The 21,058-nt window shown below is 34.9% G+C and overlaps 4 protein-coding genes across 4 annotated transcripts; 2 read left to right on the top strand and 2 right to left on the bottom strand.

Moving 5' to 3' along the window:
• Positions 1-5,412: 5,412 nt before the first annotated feature.
• LOC129789767 (ubiquitin-conjugating enzyme E2 S) lies at positions 5,413-7,619 on the bottom strand. The gene is made up of 3 exons (XM_055826816.1): positions 7,418-7,619; positions 6,977-7,124; positions 5,413-6,609 (listed from the first exon to the last, which is right to left on the bottom strand). The coding sequence occupies exons 1-3, from the start codon at positions 7,424-7,426 to the stop codon at positions 6,173-6,175; spliced, it is 594 nt and encodes a 197-aa protein (XP_055682791.1). The 5' UTR covers positions 7,427-7,619; the 3' UTR covers positions 5,413-6,172.
• Positions 7,620-7,983: 364 nt separating this feature from the next.
• LOC129789765 (ADP-ribosylation factor-like protein 6-interacting protein 1) lies at positions 7,984-11,485 on the top strand. Its single transcript, XM_055826814.1, has 3 exons — positions 7,984-8,190; positions 8,317-8,688; positions 10,711-11,485. The coding sequence occupies exons 1-3, from the start codon at positions 8,155-8,157 to the stop codon at positions 10,915-10,917; spliced, it is 615 nt and encodes a 204-aa protein (XP_055682789.1). The 5' UTR covers positions 7,984-8,154; the 3' UTR covers positions 10,918-11,485.
• Positions 11,324-14,756, bottom strand: LOC129789660 (cell cycle checkpoint protein RAD17). The gene is made up of 6 exons (XM_055826652.1): positions 14,648-14,756; positions 14,028-14,584; positions 13,650-13,963; positions 12,081-12,242; positions 11,696-11,996; positions 11,324-11,626 (listed from the first exon to the last, which is right to left on the bottom strand). The coding sequence occupies exons 1-6, from the start codon at positions 14,666-14,668 to the stop codon at positions 11,461-11,463; spliced, it is 1,521 nt and encodes a 506-aa protein (XP_055682627.1). The 5' UTR covers positions 14,669-14,756; the 3' UTR covers positions 11,324-11,460.
• Positions 14,757-14,868: 112 nt separating this feature from the next.
• LOC129789631 (wee1-like protein kinase) lies at positions 14,869-20,840 on the top strand. Its single transcript, XM_055826605.1, has 7 exons — positions 14,869-15,478; positions 16,047-16,625; positions 16,718-16,927; positions 18,662-18,736; positions 18,846-19,241; positions 19,318-19,460; positions 19,535-20,840. Exons 1-7 carry the CDS (start codon positions 15,255-15,257, stop codon positions 19,702-19,704), a joined length of 1,797 nt encoding a protein of 598 aa, XP_055682580.1. The 5' UTR covers positions 14,869-15,254; the 3' UTR covers positions 19,705-20,840.
• The last annotated feature ends 218 nt before the right edge of the window (positions 20,841-21,058 follow it).

The raw sequence follows: 21,058 nt of genomic DNA, 5'->3' as shown, positions 1-21,058 counted from the left end.
AGCAAAAGATTAGTTAGGTTTTGGTAGCGACCTAGAATGCCTCCTGCCACGAGACCCTCAGGGATAGCGTACCTTTGGAGAATACAGCGATAGGTTAGAATAGGTAATATTGGCAATACCTCGGACACTTCCTGCCACAAGCTCCTCAATAATGTGTACCTGCAAGTAGGGTAGCGATTAATCTATAGCCCTTCTGGCGAGATTGACCGGTTTGATGCTGTTGAGGGCTGATGAGGGTGGGCGTCTTCCGGAAGCTTGCTGATTCTCCGTACGCGTTGATGAAATGCAGAAAATAAGGAACACACGGTGGTTTCTTCTTCACTAAAGTCTTTAATTCACTTCTCTTTGCTGTCTTCTTCTCTTCTAGAGTATCTCACAAAACAAATTTTTATAATAATATTGAATAAAAAGATGATTATTTCTCACAAATTCTATCAATGGCGTGTTGCCGCAAAAATGTTGTGTCACAACGTGAGGAGAGAAAACTTACATTCTTCTTTTTAAGGTTAGAAACAACATCCATTTGTTTTTTTTTTTAAATCACTGTCGTCTCATATTTTTATAAGAAGTGAAAAAGAAGAATATCCATTTGATGGGGCGCTTCGTGATGAAGGAGCATTTCCCCCTGCTGTTTGAAAACGATCACATGCTAATTTCTTCATTTTCAAACTCAGTAAAGGTAGGTACAGTACCGGTTCCAAAACGCTGCCCTGGGAAACACCTGAATCCTATTAAGGACACAAATTCTCACTTGTCGTAGCATTTGTCGTATAAATTGTTTTTCTTTTTCAATGAATTTTATACGACAACTGCTACGACAAGTGATTAAGTATTTGATTTATTTTTAATTATATCACTAAATATTCCTTTTTTGAACATTTTGCTCATCAATTTGATGAGGTAGAAGTCTTTTTTAGTTTACAAAGCAACCCAACAAACAAAATAGGTTCTATAGTATTCTCACTGAATACTTCAAGTAAAATTTATAAAACCATGAATTTCCTAGAGAACGCTTATAGATAGCTCATATAAGTCTCTCAGACCATTATGAGCCAATCTGGCGCACTAATAAGGGCCTACAAGAGTTCTCTAGGTTTATCCTATAACAGTCTTATAACTATCTACAATAAATATTATAAGAAAATGAAATACTTATTAGTGCCGTCTTGTAATACACTATGAGAAACTTATAGCACTGCTTATAGGAACGTTATAAAACTTACGAAAAAATTCGTAAAAATTTTAAAAAAGATTTTTAATTATTATTTTTTTTTCCAATTTTCTATTTTCTATATTATTTTGATTTTTTTTATACATATTTCGTATTTATATATCAAATTATTTTGTGATTATATTATATGATTAATTTATATGTATAATTGATGAACATATGTCTTGGATAACTTCCTCTGCATTCCGGGAACATATCTGAAAGAGTTGAGAATACACACATATCTTGCCAGGCAAATGTGTGAATTTCGTATTTAACAAAACTCCTTAGAATTTATTTCTACCGAAGTATACGGGATATTTGGTACACTTTTATACTCGTAGAACATTATGGGAACTCTTTAGAACCTTCTGAGAATTGAATTCTTATAACGATCTAGTTAGCTTCTCAAAAATGCTCTCTATTAAAATTTCGCATCTCCCTTGAGAAAGTATTGTACGTACGCGACAAATTTACTTTTTCATGTGAAAAATTGCCTTTCTCAGCTACCATACTTTTGCATGGTAGAGGCGATATGTCAATGCTAATTAAATACGAGAAAAAATATTTTCTTTTTTTTTTTCTTTGAAAAATCAACTAGATGATGTATTGTTGCGCATATGTATTAGATCGATTAGATCTCAAAAAATAATTTATATTTAGCAATGAAAATATAACTTTAATAATAATTTTTCATTAAGGGAGAAAGAGGTTTCATAAAAATCCTATAAGCAGTTCTATAAAATTCTTATTGCATGCTATAAGCATTCTTTTAAGTATATTTATCTTATAATACCCCATTATGAAACATATTTTCTTGTAGATTATTGGTTCTATATGGATAGGCTGTAGGCTTTTATAAGAAGACATTATTGGAATTATTTTCCTGAGAACAAAAGACTCATATCGAAGTCCTATAGAGAACTACAATCATGGCTTATAAGAGCAAAATTCTAGTAGAACATATAGCCTATTTAATCCCTTTATAAGACAAAAAGTTCTGTGTTACACCATTATAACACCTTTTTAGAACTTTTAGTCTTTTAAGCCAAATGAAATGTTTGTTGGGAAGCCTTCGTGCCAGACTTTATCGAAGGCTTGTGTGACGTTTAAAATTTTTCAGAACACTATTCCTTTGTTTTAAAAAGAAAGGATCTCAGCTGTTGATTCGTAAAGAAAATTTTAAATTTAGAGTCAGCGCAAATTTTTTCTCGAAAGAAAAACTTATACTTTTAACAATAACTACGTGAACTTGCTCAAACGTAGAGTCTTTAATTTTAAATCTAAATTAATCGTCAGGATTCAGTTTAGACAGTTTAGACATATTTTTGACTGAAATCAGTTTCTTTGCATTTTCTCGCTCTCCTGTTAATTTTAGAGCAAATCTGAATGGATTTTTGGGTCATCCCGTACCCGCAGGTTCGTCGATGAGCCTGATCGATATGTACCAAAGGGAAGTTTCAAATGCAAAAAATAAGAATTTTCAATTTTTCCCTTCAAGTTCAGACATATTTTTGACTGAAATCAGTTTTTTGCATTTTCTCGCTCTCCTGTTGATTTTAGAGCAAATCTGAATGGATTTTTGGGTCATCCCGTACCCGCAGGTTCGTCAATGAGCCTGATCGATATGTGCTAAAGGGAAGTTTCAAATGCAAAAAATAAGAATTTTCAATTTTTCCCTTCAAGTTCAGACATATTTTTGACTGAAATCAGTTTTTTGCATTTTCTGGCTCCCCTGTTGATTTTAGAGCAAATCTGAATGGATTTTTGGGTCATCCCGTACCCGCAGGTTCGTCGATGAGCCTGATCGATATGTACCAAAGGGAAGTTTCAAATGCAAAAAATAAGAATTTTCAATTTTTCCCTTCAAGTTTAGACATATTTTTGACTGAAATCAGTTTTTTGCATTTTCTGGCTCCCCTGTTGATTTTAGAGCAAATCTGAATGAATTTTTGGGTCATCCCGTACCCGCAGGTTCGTCGATGAGCCTGATCGATATGTGCTAAAGGGAAGTTTCAAATGCAAAAAATAGGAATTTTCAATTTTTCCCTTGAAGTTCAGACATATTTTTGACTGAAATCAGTTTTTTGCATTTTCTCACTCTCCTGTTGATTTTAGAGCAAATCTGAATGGATTTTTGGGTCATCCCGTACTCGCAGGTTCGTCAATGAGCCTGATCGATATGTGCTAAAGGGAAGTTTCAAATGCAAAAAATAAGAATTTTCAATTTTTCCCTTCAAGTTTAGACATATTTTTGACTGAAATCAGTTTTTTGCATTTTCTGGCTCCCCTGTTGATTTTAGAGCAAATCTGAATGAATTTTTGGGTCATCCTGTACCCGCAGGTTCGACGATGAGCCTGATCGATATGTACCAAAGGATAGTTTCAAATGCAAAAAATAAGAATTTTCAATTTTTCCCTTGAAGTTTAGACATATTTTTGACTGAAATCAGTTTTTTGCATTTTCTGGCTCCCCTGTTGATTTTAGAGCAAATCTGAATGGATTTTTGGGTCATCCCGTACCCGCAGGTTCGACGATGAGCCTGATCGATATGTACCAAAGGGAAGTTTCAAATGCAAAAAATAAGAATTTTCAATTTTTCCCTTCAAGTTTAGACATATTTTTGACTGAAATCAGTTTTTTGCATTTTCTGGCTCCCCTGTTGATTTTAGAGCAAATCTGAATGGATTTTTGGGTCATCCCGTACCCGCAGGTTCGTCGATGAGCCTGATCGATATGTACCAAAGGGAAGTTTCAAATGCAAAAAATAAGAATTTTCAATTTTTCCCTTCAAGTTTAGACATATTTTTGACTGAAATCAGTTTTTTGCATTTTCTCGCTCTCCTGTTGATTTTAGAGCAAATCTGAATGGATTTTTGGGTCATCCCGTACCCGCAGGTTCGACGATGAGCCTGATCGATATGTACCAAAGGATAGTTTCAAATGCAAAAAATAAGAATTTTCAATTTTTCCCTTGAAGTTTAGACATATTTTTGACTGAAATCAGTTTTTTGCATTTTCTGGCTCCCCTGTTGATTTTAGAGCAAATCTGAATGGATTTTTGGGTCATCCCGTACCCGCAGGTTCGACGATGAGCCTGATCGATATGTACCAAAGGGAAGTTTCAAATGCAAAAAATAAGAATTTTCAATTTTTCCCTTCAAGTTCAGACATATTTTTGACTGAAATCAGTTTTTTGCATTTTCTGGCTCCCCTGTTGATTTTAGAGCAAATCTGAATGGATTTTTGGGTCATCCCGTACCCGCAGGTTCGTCAATGAACCTGATCGATATGTACCAAAGGGAAGTTTCAAATGCAAAAAATAAGAATTTTCAATTTTTCCCTTCAAGTTCAGACATATTTTTGACTGAAATCAGTTTTTTGCATTTTCTCGCTCTCCTGTTGATTTTAGAGCAAATCTGAATGGATTTTTGGGTCATCCCGTACCCGCAGGTTCGACGATGAGCCTGATCGATATGTACCAAAGGGAAGTTTCAAATGCAAAAAATAAGAATTTTCAATTTTTCCCTTGAAGTTTAGACATATTTTTGACTGAAATCAGTTTTTTGCATTTTCTGGCTCCCCTGTTGATTTTAGAGCAAATCTGAATGGATTTTTGGGTCATCCCGTACCCGCAGGTTCGACGATGAGCCTGATCGATATGTACCAAAGGATAGTTTCAAATGCAAAAAATAAGAATTTTCAATTTTTCCCTTGAAGTTTAGACATATTTTTGACTGAAATCAGTTTTTTGCATTTTCTGGCTCCCCTGTTGATTTTAGAGCAAATCTGAATGGATTTTTGGGTCATCCCGTACCCGCAGGTTCGACGATGAGCCTGATCGATATGTACCAAAGGGAAGTTTCAAATGCAAAAAATAAGAATTTTCAATTTTTCCCTTCAAGTTCAGACATATTTTTGACTGAAATCAGTTTTTTGCATTTTCTCGCTCTCCTGTTGATTTTAGAGCAAATCTGAATGGATTTTTGGGTCATCCCGTACCCGCAGGTTCGTCGATGAGCCTGATCGATATGTACCAAAGGGAAGTTTCAAATGCAAAAAATAAGAATTTTCAATTTTTCCCTTCAAGTTCAGACATATTTTTGACTGAAATCAGTTTTTTGCATTTTCTGGCTCTCCTGTTGATTTTAGAACAAATCTGAATGGATTTTTGGGTCGTAATGAAAAAATTAAAAGACAATTTCAGTGGCATTAATGAAATAAATATATATTATTTTCTACTTTTTCGCCTTCGACACATTACACACATTTATTATCTAAAATTGTATTTTGAGAAAATTGTTACAATAAATTTAGCTGGTTTTTTGTTGTTGTTGAAAATACGCGGTCCTTTGTCGGTTTCATCTGCAAACTTTCTTTTCTTTAATTTTATTTTATTTTCTTATTTTTCTGCTAATTTGTTTATTTTTCCCAAAGAAAATTCACATTTTGACCCAACAAATTCCATAAAAATAAAACTTTTGTACAACATAAAAAATGCATTTTTTGCCAAAAAAAAAACTCTTTGATCTTACAAGAAAAACTAAAAATATTTTAATAATTAAATTGCAATGACAAGAGTGATTCCCTTTGATTTTTATAAATGAACAAAATTTAATTTAATTTAAAAAAAAACAGACAGGTGATCGACTTAGAAATCTATGAGTGTAGTGAGGGTGGGGGTTGGGGGTGTGAGGATGAGGGAAAGGGCGGTAAAAAAAGGAAGAAAATTCATCATCAATCCACTCTAAATAAAAAAGTTTGTGTGGGTGGTGCTAATCCGTTCACAAAACGATCATTCTCGCGCGTTGTCTCAATTGACTGGATTTGATTGAGTTTTTTTTTATCTCTTCATTCACAAAAGGAAAGATTAGGTGCGCCTAAAACTAAGTTTTTTTCAGAAAATGGTTTTTAAATTTATCTTTCTCCAAAAAAAAGTCGAGATGGAAGGTTTTGCGCGCTCATAATCGCTTGAGATTGCGCTTCTTCTCCTTAATTAGCTTCTCCTTCTTCTTATCCTGCGCCTTCTTCTTCGACAGTGGACCCTCCTCGTCGCTCTGGAGCCCCGTTTTGGCTGTTTGCGCATGAATTTCCGTCATCATCTTCGCCCGCTGCGAGTAGTCGTCGTATCGCTCAAGCAGCATCTTCCCAGCTTCCTCATTGAGAGCTGATTCGGCATTTGGGCAGATGAGGAGACACTTTATGGTGAGGAGGATGTGTTTAATGCCCAAGTCGGGTTGCCAGTCACGCTTCAGGGTATTCACGCAAATTTCCCCATTTGCCGCAACATTCGGATGAAAGATCTTCGTGAGGAAGAATGCCTTTGGCGGTGTTGATGGGAATTCCTTGCCAAGGGCGAGCTTTACGCGGAAGGCCCCACCTGCATAGGGTGTCCCAGCTGTGTGGAGGAAGAGAGAAAGTCAATGTTACGTGAAGATTATTCAAGAAAATTCCCCAAGAATTAGTCATGCGCTTCCAAAAGAGATTTCTTCCAGGAAAATTTCTCTCCAACTTTCTCTTCTTGTGCTTTCAGGTTCTCTTTTGAGGCATCTTTGTACCCTCGAAGGGGACTCGTTATCAGTTAAATGTTTAAATAAGAATGATTACAAGAGGAGTTTGAGAGCAAAAGAGCGAGCTTCTCGTGACAACCGGAATGACTTTTTCATCGCTCACGAGTTCAATCAATCGCGCAAAAAGGTCTAAAAATACAACGCGCCACCACAAGGCATGACAATTAGCAAAGGGGGTGAGTGAGCCCCTCTTACCTGGACCCTCGATTATTGCTTGAATGTCCGTCACATCGGCTTCATTTATTTGTACTTTGATGCCTTCCGGGGAATTGGTGGACAGATCGTGCATCTCCTTGACAATCTGCCGAATAATCTGCGGTGATAGATTCTCCACGTTTGATGTCTGCAACAGAGAGAAAGAGAGAGAAATTGGTTAATTTCCTTCCTCCATTCTCCCCCCAAAATGAAGCCCACAAAGGGGCCACAAAACAACCATCAAACACCCCAAAGAGCCCCCAATTTAGCCATCAGGAAGTCCCAAATTCCCTCCATTGAAGCATTTTCTTCACTTTCCCACGAATTTTGGGGGAAATTTGTGGGTGGAAAAGCATGTTTTCCCGTGTTTTTGTTTTGTGTGGATTTTTCTCCGAAGCGCTCCATTTGTATGAGCAGAGCTGCCAAATTGGGAAAACTCACCGAATTCATGGCTTCAGCGTTTCCGGGCAGGAAGTGCGGGGATGTGAATGCATACGATAAGGCTTTGTAGTGATTATTTGCACTAAAATACAACACACGGGCTGAGGAATAAACTACAATTAATTAAAAATATACGAAGTAAAACTCGCAGCAAACTTGACTTAAATTTAACTCCAATTGGGGGCGCTGCGGTTTTTTTTCTTTTTCTCACGAAGCGAAGCGATTTTTGAACGCAACTGCCGCTTCATGGCGAAATTCATGGAGCGAACTGCACGGCGAAGTGATTGCTCAAGTCGCCGGATGTCGCTGTTTAGGCCCCTTACTCGATGGGTTTGAGAAAAATTCACTGATATTGCTTTCTTTGTGAAATTCTTCTCCAGGAATTTCCTGTGGTGAGAGTTTGTTTCTTGAATTTTTCTTTGGAAAATTACTTAATTTAAGAGAAAATTCAATCCCAGTAAGCCAAGTGATAAGAAATGTAAGAATAAGAAGAATAAAATTACTTTGTTTATGATAAATGTAATCCATTGCCCAACGGAAGAATCACAAATCATTCAAACTCCGAAGGGTTATTCCAGTTTTTCTTTTTCACAGAGAGAGGAAAAATATAGCGCAGCAGTGGGAAAGTGTAAACAAAACACAATTTCCAAGGAAACTTTTAAGCTCTCGCGAGAGAAGAAAATCCCCATTTAGTGTGTGCTAAAGAGTTTGCGAAGGAAGTGGAGGAAAGACCAAAGATGACGACTTTGTTGAATTTCGGGACAACCGACCAGGTACAACGGAGATCATCTCCCCTCAAATTGCGCATCGATTTTTTCTGCCTTCCGCGCCCCAACATTGATAAAAGTTGCATTTCATGTTTTATTGATTTTTGCTCTATTTTTTTTTCCTTCACGCAGAAGAAGCAGCTGAATAAGCTGAAGCACGATCTGGAGGATTGGCGAGAGATTATTCTGCACGCCAGTAGGATTCTCACGTGGGAGAAGCCCTTCTATCCAGCCGTAATCTTTGCCGCAGTTACTCTGCAGTTCCTTCTGCTGTGGTACCTCGACTTCTCGGAGCTCACCCTCTTCGCGCTGACCCTGCTGTGGTTCAATCTCCTCGACTACGTGTACCCCATTGTGGGGAAGTTGCTGTTCAAGCCTGATAAATGGACGGGGGTGCAGGAGAAGGAATTCGAGGGGATCTGTGTGGCCATCTTCAATGCCAAGCAGTGCATCTGCGGCATCTTCCACACCATCATTGCGGCCAAGGAGAAGAAATCCACCCTCGTGAGTCATTTTTTTTATCTTTACTTTACCTCTGTTATTTGCTTCATCATTTGCATGAGATTCAAATGATAAAACCCCAAATGAAGGGCGCTCCACTTTGTTGTTGTTGTTGTTCCCCCCGGTTTGCCTCCCTGGGGGTCAAATGCACGCGAGCGCACTGATTTTGTGCGGCGATTACCTGTTCGCAGTGCAACACAGGGTGTAGCTAATGAAGTGAGAAGAAATTTTCGAGAACTTTCTCTATTTTTCAGTTGAAAAATTCATTCATCAGTGAAAAGTTTTATTTTTCATTGAAAATCAATATATTTTCTAAAGGATATTATGCACTATGTATAGAAAAATTACAAATTGAAACTTAAAAAAAATAAGACAGAATGATTTAAAAGAAATGATTTTGAGTTAGAAAAATATTTCTGAAGATTTTTAGATTTAATCCTTTCGCGTTTTTTGGGTCATTACGTAGACTCAAAGGTGAAACATTTTATTTTTCCAAATTTTATTAATTCAATAGGTTTTTTCAACTCACAAATGCATCAATTTCACGTAAAAGATGCCAAAGAAAACGTTCTGATTGAAAAAAGTGCTGTGAAAGCATCCAATATCAAAAATATCAATAAAAAAACACATTTTTCCACTTTTCTCAGCTCCTGAATGAAAATTTAAAATTCTGTTACATCAAAATCTCCATTGATAGTTTCTCTCTCATTTGTTTTTTACCCCATCAAAATCCATCCAGTTGATCCTGAGAAAAACCTACCTTTGTGTTTTAGGGTACGTACCCTATAATACGTGGAGAAAAGTCGGAAAATTACTAGATTGCATCGCACTTAAAATTGCGAAAATTGATTTTTTTACACTTCAATAAAAATAAGTCTATACATAAAACTTAAAGAAAAACGAAAACAATACGAAAGTCCCTCCCAGAGACCCCCTTAAAATAACCTGTTTGATATGCTTAAATAAGGGAAAAGAAGGAGTTCACCCGTTACTCATATCGAAAACCTTTTATTCGAATAATTAATCAGAACACGTGTCATCATGTAAGAGACTTAAATGAGAATAAGAAATCTTAAAATTTTCCAATTTCAACTGGAATTAGTTGAAATCGTTAAGAGAAACAGAAGATTTGACTAAAAAAAATGCAAAAATGACGTCATACATTTTATTTCTGTCACTTTTAATGAATGGATTCAACAAGTATAGAAATAACTTGGCAAAATTCCTTAATGAAGCATTAGTAGCATGAATACATAGTTTTATGTAGTTAAAGAGACAAAAAACGTTCAATGTTGACGTCATTTTTTTTTTTTAATTTTTTGGCAAATCTTTTACGAATTTTTCCAAACTAATCCCATTATTTATGATTTAGTTGATTTATGATCCCTTCTTAATTATCTACAAGTTAAGGCGTATCCTGATTGCATCCTTGAATGAAATCATGTCCCATGTATTGATGAAAGAACCCCTTTTATTAGATTTAATTTTTCTAAAAATTGTAAATGTCCCCCTTACGCCATTTTGGAATATTGGTAATCTTTATTACATTTTGATCCTTCTTAAAGAGTTAAAATAACAGATCATTTAAAGATAGGTCAACCAAAATCTGAAATCCGACAACTCATCCGATTTCATTGTTGTCAAAAAAAACTTCAATACAACTTTAGCAAAACCGCTTGTCCGATTTTGAAGTAAACATCAATTTCTACAAAAGAAAAAATTTACAAAAAACAACATAAAAGCGGTTAAATTAAATCTTTAATCTTAAAAAATACATCGTTAGTTTTCAATGAGTTTATCGAAAAAATTGTTTTTGATTTAAGCGCCTCTTACGGTCATTTAACGAGCTTTCAATACTTTTTAATTCAGCCAACTTTGATCAAAATCAAACAAATAAAATCGGAAAATTTGTCGATATTCGAGCAACCATGTTAGCTAAAACGGCTTGACCGATATTCCGATTTTAGCTAATAAATTATTTTCTAATAAAAAAGAAATACAAAAAAAATGAAATTTTGCTTTCAGTTCGTGGTGGTTGTGAGCGGAATTCTTCTCTTCTTAGCCTGGATTGGCTCCACAATTGACAATCTCCTCTTGAGCTACTTGGCCACCCTTCTCACCGTCTACTATCCCGGATTGTGCAAGATTGGCGTGATTGCCAAGATTAAGGACATCCTTGGGGGGCTTTTGGGCGGCGGGGGCGCTGCAGCAGCACCCACCAAAACCGAATAAATTCGTGCATTTAAGACACCAATTTAAGCATTAAATATTCCATAGTCCAAATGTCACAATTTTTGTCGTAAAAAAAAAAACAACCAAAATGTTTCATTGTAGGAAAAAAAGAAAAAAAAATTAGTGTACGAAGACTTTTCACAAGAAAAAGGCATACAGAAGCTATCCTTGAAAATTAATTATTATTATTATACTCTTTAGAGACTAAAAGAAAAAAAAAGAAAAATTTGTAAAATTTAAATTCTATTTTTAAGATGTATTTTTCCTTTAGAAATTTAGATTTAGGTGTTAAAGCTTTCTGTAAATATTATTTTTTCTTTCTTCCATCATTGTGTGCGCGTGTGTGAGGTCAATTTTCTCTTTGAGAAGCAATTCTTTGACATCAGTTCAGTATAAAAAAAAAGTATCGCTAATTGATATTATTAGTTTTGTATAATTTATTATTTAATTAAAGAGAAATCATTGCCATTATTGTATACCAAAATCAACGTTCTCTAATTATTATTAAGGTCCATCCATCATAAATAAAAGAAGAAAAAAAAATCAAACTATCACAATTTCATCGTAATCAGCTTCTTTTAATTCCCTCCTGATTGTCTCTTGATCCTTTCCAATGATTGTGGCGTACTGAATGAGATCTGCAGCAGTTGTGGCCATTGAATGGAATCCTTCATAGCCCAAATTGAAGATCTTCTCGTGCTGTTCGTGGCTTTAAAAGCAAAATTTTTTTAAACAATTTTTAAACATTTTTTTAAATAAAAAAAAAAGAATAATTTACCTGCTAATTGGATTAATCTTCCGGGGTCCTCTGCAGGGAATCCATCCGGAAACAGGTGTAGCATTGAGCACCATTGTCCCACGCGTGGCAACAATCAGTGCCATCACGGGGATGTCATCGCAGCGCCATTCTCTACTCAAATACTCACTAAAACTCAGATTTTCCGCAATTTCTGCGCAATCTTCCACATTTCCACCGTGTTGGAGGTAATTTGCGTGAATGAATGCAATAAAATTGTGTGGCTGCGTTGAAAAATCTTCAGCCAATTCTTCGGGATTGTGCGTCAACACGCCATCCTCATCTGCTCGGCAATAAAGCAAAAAAGTAAAAGACACAGATGGGATGAAAATGGGAATTTATGATCAACATTGCGGCTGAGACTCACATTTTGGATTGAAAACTCTTCCCATGGCGTGCATGAGGGTGATTGTTTCATCACGACCAACGGTCTTTAGCCTCTTGGTGGTTCCAGATGAGGATTTGCTTGACTTGCCCTTGGATTTCTTTGGCGCCTTTGTGGCTTCAATGTTAATCTTTACTGTTGCGTCTGAAAGGGAATTTTTTAGGGAGTTTAAAAAATGATTTAAAATGCTTTTTTAGGAAGAAAATTGCGAGAAATTAAATTTCCTTTCATTCAAGACATTTTTCATTAAAATCGGTTGAATAGAACAGAAGTTAAGATCATTTCTTGAGAAAAATGTTTAAAAACAAAATGGCGGTCATACATTTTAATTTTAGATAAATTGTTCGTATTCTGGGATAAAGAATTCAAGATAATTAAATTATTGATTATCAGATTTTTCAAGAATAAAGAAAAGGATTTGTTTCAGAATTTGTACCAAAATGAATAAAAATTAGGAGACTTTGGATAACATGGATAAAACCAATAAATTATCCAGCCGGTACCTCTTGAAGATAAAAAAAACAATCAAAAGAGCCTTTTCTGTACAAAGGTGAAGCAGGCAAGGAAATCTTTAAAAAATTTCTCTTAGATAATGTGAATCGATTTTAATCATTTTATCTCAATTCTCTTTAAATTATTTATAATTTAAAATTTTCAATGAATTCCATTTTTTTTTTTAAATATTTTCTTGCAAATTTTTTTACTTTAAACGAATTTGGATAAATCGTTCTTGAATAAAAGATTTAATTTTATCCAACTCAGTTTTTGAATTTATTTATTTATCTAGGAAATCTAAAAAAATGCATTTTCAGTTAAATACAAATTATTTGATATTTTTACACAATTTTTAGAGATAAAATTTAGATACTTTGGATAATACGGATAAAATCAATAAATTATCCAGCCAGTACAGGATCAGATTAGAACACTATGCCATTCTTTTAAAGATCAAAAACAATCAAAGGAGACTTTTCTTCACCTACAAATTCTGTGAGATGATGGAGATTGATTTTGTATTAATTTTATCTCAATTATCTACAATTTTAAATTTTCAACGAACGCCATTATGTTTTGAAATATTTTCTTGCAAAAAAATCTCTTTTATCTTAATGAATTTGGACAAATCGCTCTTGAATAAAAGAAAACCTAATTTTATCCAACTTATTTTTTTAATTCATTTATTTATCTAGGAAACCTAAATAAATGCATTTTCAGTTAAATACAAATTATTTATTATTTTTACTAAATTTTTCATTGAATTATTGGTTTTATATTCTCTAAAATGTTCAAAATCCTGGATAAAATTCTCGTTATCAAGCCTTTCAAGATCTTGGATAATTTACTCTGGAATACAAAACCAAGATTTCTATTTTTTTATTTTACTTTTTTTAACGTAAAAAAATACCAAAATAATTTTTAAAGAATTTTTTATCGTAAAAAACTTTTAACTGATCAAAAATATTTTTCACTGACTAAACAAATTTTCACTGACCAGCAAAATTTATTTTCATTTAAAAAATCAATCAGAAATTATTTTCCATCTCCACTCACCTCTCTGAGAGACAAATTGAAGATTGAGAATGGCATTCCGAATGTCCCCCATGGCTGAGGATGTGATACCCTCCACAACTTCCTGGGCGGGTTGTTTGTAGATCTTGCTGTATTCCTCCTGCTTCAGGGCGTTGGTTATCCTCAGCAGGGCCTTCTTCATGAGTGTCGCTGAAATGGGATTGAAACTAATACTGGAGATCCCATAGGTGCTCCTCACGGAATCCGGGAAGAGATTCACAGAAATATTCAGTTCTTTGCTCTTTGTCTCTGTTGCTATGAAGATTAGTGGGCACTTCCCGTAGATTTTCCACGAGCTGAAAGGAAGATTTTGCTTTAATCTTTGATGCTTCATCCCCAAGGAATGTGCCAGGAACTTACTCGAGGATACTGAGGAAGATTTGATTGTCTCTCAGGAGGAAATTCGGGAAATCCTCCACGAGAATGAGCCTTTTGTTGGACTTGGCAAAGAGAGATTTATACCGGGAAGCTTTGAAGAGGAATTCACGGAATTTCTCCGATTGTGTTTCACGAATCTCCATCCCTTCATCATCAGCATCCCGGTATTGTTTGCACGTATCCTCCGGAGAGATCCATTCGCACACTTCGAAGTTCTTCTGCTCCGCCAGGACTTTAACCACAGCTGTCTTCCCGCATCCCGCTGGTCCTGTGAGTAGGAGGAGGGGATTTTTCATCTTTGCCGGCTCCCCATCGAGCCATTTCTCAACTTCTTGGATTTTATTGGCGTGAACTGCGAGATCTTCCACCTTCTTCGGGGCAAAGACGTGCAGCCAATCGTCTGAGAGACGTTTCTTAGCTGGTGGGGAATTTTCTGTGAGCTTTGTTGAAATATCCTTGGAGGATTTTCTCTTTGTCAGCTTCCTTGGGCTGCTGATGTTCTTTCCGGAATGAAAATCCCGCAAAGCTGATGTTATTCGCTGCAAAATGATTAGGAATTTATTAATTTCTCATGTTGTTTTGATGACATCTGCTTGTCAGACCTCTGAGGAAGATTTCGACATGTTTGTAATGAAATTTAGCGCCCCACAAGTGCTTCAAAATCCCCCAAAAAGTTCTTTTTGGAGATTCTCAAGAAATGTTTTGGAACGTTTCGAATAGTTTTGAGGTTATGTGTGTTTGCAACAGTCACAAACGGTTTAAACTTCAAAATTTTCCATGGACTTTTTGCTCAATTCGCCGCGTTCGCCGTAAAAAGCGTTGGACAAGGAGGACGCCACTTATGCGTATTGTCAATCATTGCTCGGCATTGTGTTATGTTATTTTGTAAATTTTGCCAAAAAAACTTGTTTAATTCCTCGTGAAATTACCAAAAGGTACCCAAAACTCCTCTATAAGTGCATGGTGAATCGGGAAGAAGTGAAATCGGCGTGAAAAAAGAACAAAATTAACCTTTTTCCGGTGTGTTTGTTTTGCATTGAAGTTTTTTTTTGCTTTGGAGAAAGAGACGCATCAGGTATTTTTGGGCAGAAAGACCGGAAATACACGGAATTGTGCCCCCAAAGAGACTTCCCGTGGGTGGCAGTGAGTGCATCTTTATGGTGTCATAGTGGTGGAGCGCGTGAATTTCCGCAGAAAGACAGGAAAACAATGGAAATTTGCACAGAAAGTAGTGGTGTTGACACGTCTCCGGACATGAATTCCAGTGCAGACATCAGTCCGGACAGGATGCCACCACAGCCGCGGAAGCTCTTCTTCGGTAGTTCACCGGAATCCGGGAATATTCTCGCGGATATTTCGCAATCAAACATTATTTTGAGTCCCAAGAAGAATGTCTCCATGTCACCACCTTATCGCAAAGTTCGAGCTCTAAGGTAAGTCTCCTCCTGATTTCTTTTTAATGCCTGGGATTAGAGGGCAGGGAAGATGATCAAATTGTATTCCTGATCGTCCAATCATTCCAATAGCAAAATCGCATTGAAATCTCAAATTGCCATGAAAATAAATCAAAAACTGCAAAGATTTTATTTCCTGTTGAAGATTATTTTGTTAAATTCCTGCGAAAAGACAATGTTTGGCTTTTTCTGGGCAGATTGGGGGATTCGGAGAAGGTAAGATGGTTCGTTCTTGCGTTGTTTTGCCACGCAGACAATGCACACACTTGTAGTAAACAAGAAAATAGCACAAGAGGTAGAAAAATAAATTTAAAGGTCCTCTGTAGGGTCATTAAGTTGTCTTTTCTTCAGGCATTTTGGGTTTTAAATGCCGTCTAGGGGGCATTTAAAGGGACTCAGAGAGTTTTAGTAGAGAAAAATCTCTCAGAGTGTAAAGTCATAAATCGAAAAAAGAAGTAAAAGTGAGTTTCTTTGCGAGAAAATCAAGAAAAATGAAGAATTTCACGAAGAAATCTTCACTTCATGGCTTTCTTTTCCTTCCGGGTAGACTCTTTGATTCCCCAGCAACCCCCAAGACAATCCTGAAGAAGCTCACGGTGAGTGAGGTGAGACATGGTGCGGGGAAAGATGGGAATACGTCGCAGAGTGAGGCGGAATTTATGGATGTTCTGGCGAGACCGATTGATCATTCCTCAACGCCACTGCCGGCGAGTGAGCACTTCAAGGCACGCATGCTCCCCCTGCACGTGCACAATCTCACCCTGGAGCAGAAGCGCCCCAGTGCAAATGTGAATCCCTTCACGCCAGACGGGATGATGATGAAGACGAAGAAGCGAACGCGGTGGGAGCTGTCGGAGATGCACAATCACTCCCTCCCGGCGCACATGATGGGCTCCGGGTGTCACGATGGGCGCTTCTCGGACGATGAGGGATGTGAGGTGCGTCAGGCACCGAAGAGACTCGCTCTGCAGGACACAAACATCAGTCGGTATGAGCGGGAATTTGTGCAGCTTTCGCTGATTGGGGCCGGGGAGTTTGGGCATGTCTTCAAGTGTCTCAATCGACTTGATGGGTGCATTTATGCCATAAAGAAGAGCAAGAAGCCAATTGCTGGGAGTGCCTGCGAGTAAGTCGCCTCTCTCTCTTTCTTTCTTCTCTTTAAAAAAAATCTTTTTTTCTTAAAATTTCTTTTAAATTAAAAAAATTCTTCTCAAACAGACGAATCGCTTTGAACGAAGTTTGGGCCCATGCTGTGCTGGGGAAACACGATAATGTTGTGCGATATTATTCAGCTTGGGCTGAAAATAATCACATGCTTATCCAGAATGAGTATTGCAACGGTGGGAGCCTCCAATCCCTCCTTCAAATGCGCCATCTCAATGAAACTGAGCTCAGAATACTCCTCATTCACATTACAGAAGGATTGAGGTAAGAAAAACCTAATTTTTCTCACAAATTTTTGTACCAAAAGATCAAATGAAGAAGGTTTAAAACTTGAGGAGAATTTCATGAGAAGAAATTTCCATGGAAGGTAGTTAATCTGCTACAAAAAAATCCAGCAGACTATATTTAATTTGTTCTTCAGGTATATTTTATGACATTTTTTTTAGGTAGAAATTGGTCTAGAATGAATTTCATTAGAATGTCCTAAATTTTCTCTTTTCTCTCTAATGGAATCTTTTAAAGGGATATTTGTGGAATATTTTTTGCCCCAAAATAAAGGATATTTTAATAGGAAAAATATTATATTTCTAAGAATTTTAGTTAGTTTAGACTTTGCATGAATTGAAAATTAATTTTTATGAAAAGGTTTAAATGAATTTTTAATGGTAAATCCTTGAAATTTATATCTCATTAATGTTTACAGATTAATTTTAATTTTACTTTCTTGTTAAATACTGATCAGTTTAAAATTGCATTAACACCATAAATCCTTTAAATAATTATTTAAATATAAATCTAGAATTAAATCGACACGCCCGAAGATTATGAACCATACTCCTGTGTGCTCCTGTGTTCGGGCACGTCGAAATAATTTGAACAATATTTTGTCATTAACTAATTAAACGAGAGCAAAGAATATTTTAATTTATTAATTCAACAATTTTTACATAATATCATTCATTTTGCCAATTAAAATAAAATTGTAAGAATACCGTAAATACCATAAGTACCTACTAAGAACATTTCAAATATTTCTTTTGTAATTAAATTTTGATATATGAAGATAAAAGCTAAAATCAAATACCTTAGGGTAAAGGGATAGGGTTTAAAACGCTTAAAACATAATAATAAATTTTGAAAAAAAAAACTTATAAAGCATTATAAAAATTCTATAAATCATTCAAGAAATACCAAGAATCCTATAAATACTTCAAGTAGGTACTTATAGTTAACGAAAATTTTTAAAAAAATGTAGGTTTAATGTGAATTTAAATAAATAAGTTTTTTTAATAAGTAGGTACCTACCACAGAGTGTTTTTTTTTAATGAAATACTCTCAATATTTTTTTATTAGGTTTTTTAAGTTCATAAAAAACCTTTTTTTCAATTTTCAATTCTCATAAGTACTTTGTTTTATTTTTATTAAAATACATTTCAGTTTCATTTAAAACTCATAAAAACTCTACAAATGAATTTTTAAATTCTTCTAGAAATACTTTTACAAATACCGAAAATACTTCAAATACTTTAAATACTTTTCTAAAAAAAATCATTTTTTTTTAACTTTAAAACATAAAATTCTAGGTTTCTATCTTTGTATTTATACAATTTAATAATCAAAGAATATAATATGTAACTAAATTTTAATTTTTTAACATGCATTAACCTATTTTTAAATTTATTTCGGTCCTTTATTTTACATAGCTACCGCAATTTTTTGGTCTCAATTACAACATTAATTTACAATGCTTAACAACTCATAGTTTTAAAAACCAATTAATTCCTTTTAAATACTATAATTACTTTTGCAAGTACTGCAAGTCCCACAAATACTTTTTTCTTTGATCAATTTGAAAGTTTTTGAATTAAGAATAAAACTTCTTATTCTTTAATAATTGTTTATCAAAAATTCATAAATAATAAAAACTTTTAATAATTTTTTATAGCTTTACCATAGAACGAGAAATAATTAAATATATTTTTCTTAATCTCTTTCCAGATACATCCATTCGAATGATTTGGTTCACATGGATCTCAAGGCAGGAAATATATTTTTGACGAAAGTTCCTCAAAGGTACGTCTTCCTTCCTTCCTTTATTTCTCAGCCATATTTATTCCCAAAGCAAACCTTCAGCTTTCATGACAAAATTTAATTTCAAATTTTGAATTTGATGACGTTGCAGGTTAACGGCAGTCGAGAATCCCGACGATGGCTTTGAGGAGATCTTCGACGATACGGAACGTGATGTGATAACGTACAAGATTGGTGATTTGGGCCATGTGACGTCTGTGTTGGATCCCCAAGTGGAGGAAGGTGATTGTCGGTACCTCCCCGCGGAGATACTTCGTGATGATTTCTCACATCTAGCCAAGGCGGATATCTTTTCATTGGGGATTACGCTTTATGAAGCCGGTGGGGGTGGTCCACTGCCGAAGAATGGGCCCGAATGGCATCGACTCCGCGATGGGAATATTCCGCAACTTCCGGGGCTAAGCAGTGAATTCAATAATCTCATTAAATTGATGACGCATCCAGATCCAAAGCAGAGACCTTCACCCAATTCCATCTTCAATCATCCGTGAGTAGTTTTTGGGGCAGTTTTTGGGTCTTTGGATGAGTTTATTAACAAATTTTATGTTTTTTTGTGACTGTAGGTTACTCTGCTTGACGGATACGAAATCCAAGGCACAGCTATCAATGGAATTGTCCATGGAGCGGCAGAAGAATGAGCTTCTCATGAAGGAACTCAAGGAGACGAAGAGAATTCTCAAATCTTATGAAATCTCCAAGACTCCGAGTAAGTATTTTCTTCTTTTTTTTTCTCTTCAAAGGAAATGATTCTAATTAAAGAATTTTCTTTTCTCTTTGCAGATTCAATTGCCGTTCTCCCAGTAACAAAGCGTACGAAGAATAATAATGCTTCGCCATTCAAATGTGATAGACAATTGCGGTCTTACTCGAAGAATAAGAGGTCATCAAGTAGTGTGAGGAAGAGTGCACGGAATTTCCGCGATCGAAATAAGAATATTATTGATTTTTAGAAAGAAGAAGTTGTTGCAAAAAAAACAAAAGGAAAGAAGTTGTGAAGACGACAAGAAAGGAAGGAAAAAAGGACACGCTGTGAAACAAGAGAGGATGATTTATTATTTGTATGTAAATGTAATATTTTATTTGCGCCAAAAGGATCCTCAATTTGAGTTTTTTTTTTACATTCATTGCAAATTGCTTTTGGTTTTAATTTTTTTTTTAAAAAGGAAAACATTAATGAATTTTTTTTTTGTTAAATTGCGCAAAAGAATTAATTGGAAAGGGAAATGCCAGAAGATTCTTGGCGCAATGAAAAGAATTTAATCCAAATTATTTTTTTGCTTAAACAAAACGTGAGTTTGTAGCCAAAAAAGAAATCAACCAATTTTATTAATATTTCTCTCAAGAATTTCTCCATCTTTCCAATGAAAAAATAAAAAAAACTTGTAAACTGTCTTTAATGAGAATAAAATAGAAAAGAAGAAAAATAATTTTTTATAAAATTATAGAAAACTTCCTAAAGAAAAAAGCTTAAATAGTGCCTCAAAGAAAAATCTCAGAAAACAAATCAATTTTTAAAGAAAAAAAAGTTAAATCTCCAAAAAAAAAACATTTTTATTAATTTGCTTTTATGCTATAATAATTCTTTTTTTATCCTAGAATCCTAGAAAAAGAAATCAAAGTTCGTTCTCTTCTTTTTTTTAAGTTTGAAATTATTATTATTTTTTGCTTCTCTACCACACTGTAAAAAAAAAAGAAGAAAAAAATCTCTAAAAATCCTATATTTTTTTCTTCAAATTAAAAGAAAATTGTGGTACGACTAATGCACCAATTTTTATGAAAGAAAAAAAAAGAAATATTTTGTGATGGCGATAAGAATTTTTTGTAAAATATTTTTAAGATTTATTTTAGGGACTTTTAGTCAGCTTTTTTTTTTTTAAATATAACAGAGAATGTTTAACAGATCGAATTTGCATTTAAGGAAATGGTCAGATCCGTAGTTTTTTAGGGAATGTGTTGTGCCTCAAGCAAGAAAAGAAAATGAATGAGAAAATTAAATGTTAAATCTCGTGACTAAAATATTTTATATATACCTCTAATTTGAACTACTAATGTAATGTAAAATAAAATAAAAATGTGGTCAAATGGATGATTTTTTTGTTTTAATTTTCTTTAGTCTTTTCTGGTGAGTTTTTAAAGGTTTTTTTTTCACGATGTTTTAGAGAAAAATGAGAATGTTCATAAAGAATCCAACATGGCGGCCTTTGAAGGCGTTCTTTGGTGTTTGTCGCATCATACCAATATGGCGGATTGAGAAAAAAAACTTAAATGTGTTAAGGGGGGTCTCTTTTGAGAGCTGATGAAATT

Source organism: Lutzomyia longipalpis, chromosome 2, assembly GCF_024334085.1.
Source record: "Lutzomyia longipalpis isolate SR_M1_2022 chromosome 2, ASM2433408v1".
Classification (NCBI taxonomy): Eukaryota; Metazoa; Arthropoda; class Insecta; order Diptera; family Psychodidae; genus Lutzomyia; species Lutzomyia longipalpis.
Note: the sequence above shows the minus strand (reverse complement) of the source record. Positions and strands in the feature narration are given on the sequence as shown.

Bases quoted from the DNA above. Each gene is read 5' to 3' on its own strand.
- LOC129789767 (XM_055826816.1), bottom strand. The intron at 6,610-6,976 runs GTAAGAGGGGCT...TCCTCCACACAG, and splicing joins AGCAATAATCGAGGGTCCAG to CTGGGACACCCTATGCAGGT.
- LOC129789765 (XM_055826814.1), top strand. From the start codon at position 8,155: ATGACGACTTTGTTGAATTTCGGGACAACCGACCAG. The intron at 8,191-8,316 runs GTACAACGGAGA...TCCTTCACGCAG, and splicing joins ATTTCGGGACAACCGACCAG to AAGAAGCAGCTGAATAAGCT. The intron at 8,689-10,710 runs GTGAGTCATTTT...TTTTGCTTTCAG, and splicing joins AGGAGAAGAAATCCACCCTC to TTCGTGGTGGTTGTGAGCGG.
- LOC129789660 (XM_055826652.1), bottom strand. From the start codon at position 14,668: ATGTCGAAATCTTCCTCAGAG. The intron at 13,964-14,027 runs GTAAGTTCCTGG...TCTTCCTTTCAG, and splicing joins ATCTTCCTCAGTATCCTCGA to CTCGTGGAAAATCTACGGGA. The intron at 11,627-11,695 runs GTAAATTATTCT...TTGCTTTTAAAG, and splicing joins AAGATTAATCCAATTAGCAG to CCACGAACAGCACGAGAAGA.
- LOC129789631 (XM_055826605.1), top strand. From the start codon at position 15,255: ATGGAAATTTGCACAGAAAGTAGTGGTGTTGACACGTCTCCGGACATG. The intron at 16,626-16,717 runs GTAAGTCGCCTC...CTTCTCAAACAG, and splicing joins ATTGCTGGGAGTGCCTGCGA to ACGAATCGCTTTGAACGAAG. The intron at 16,928-18,661 runs GTAAGAAAAACC...ATCTCTTTCCAG, and splicing joins CACATTACAGAAGGATTGAG to ATACATCCATTCGAATGATT.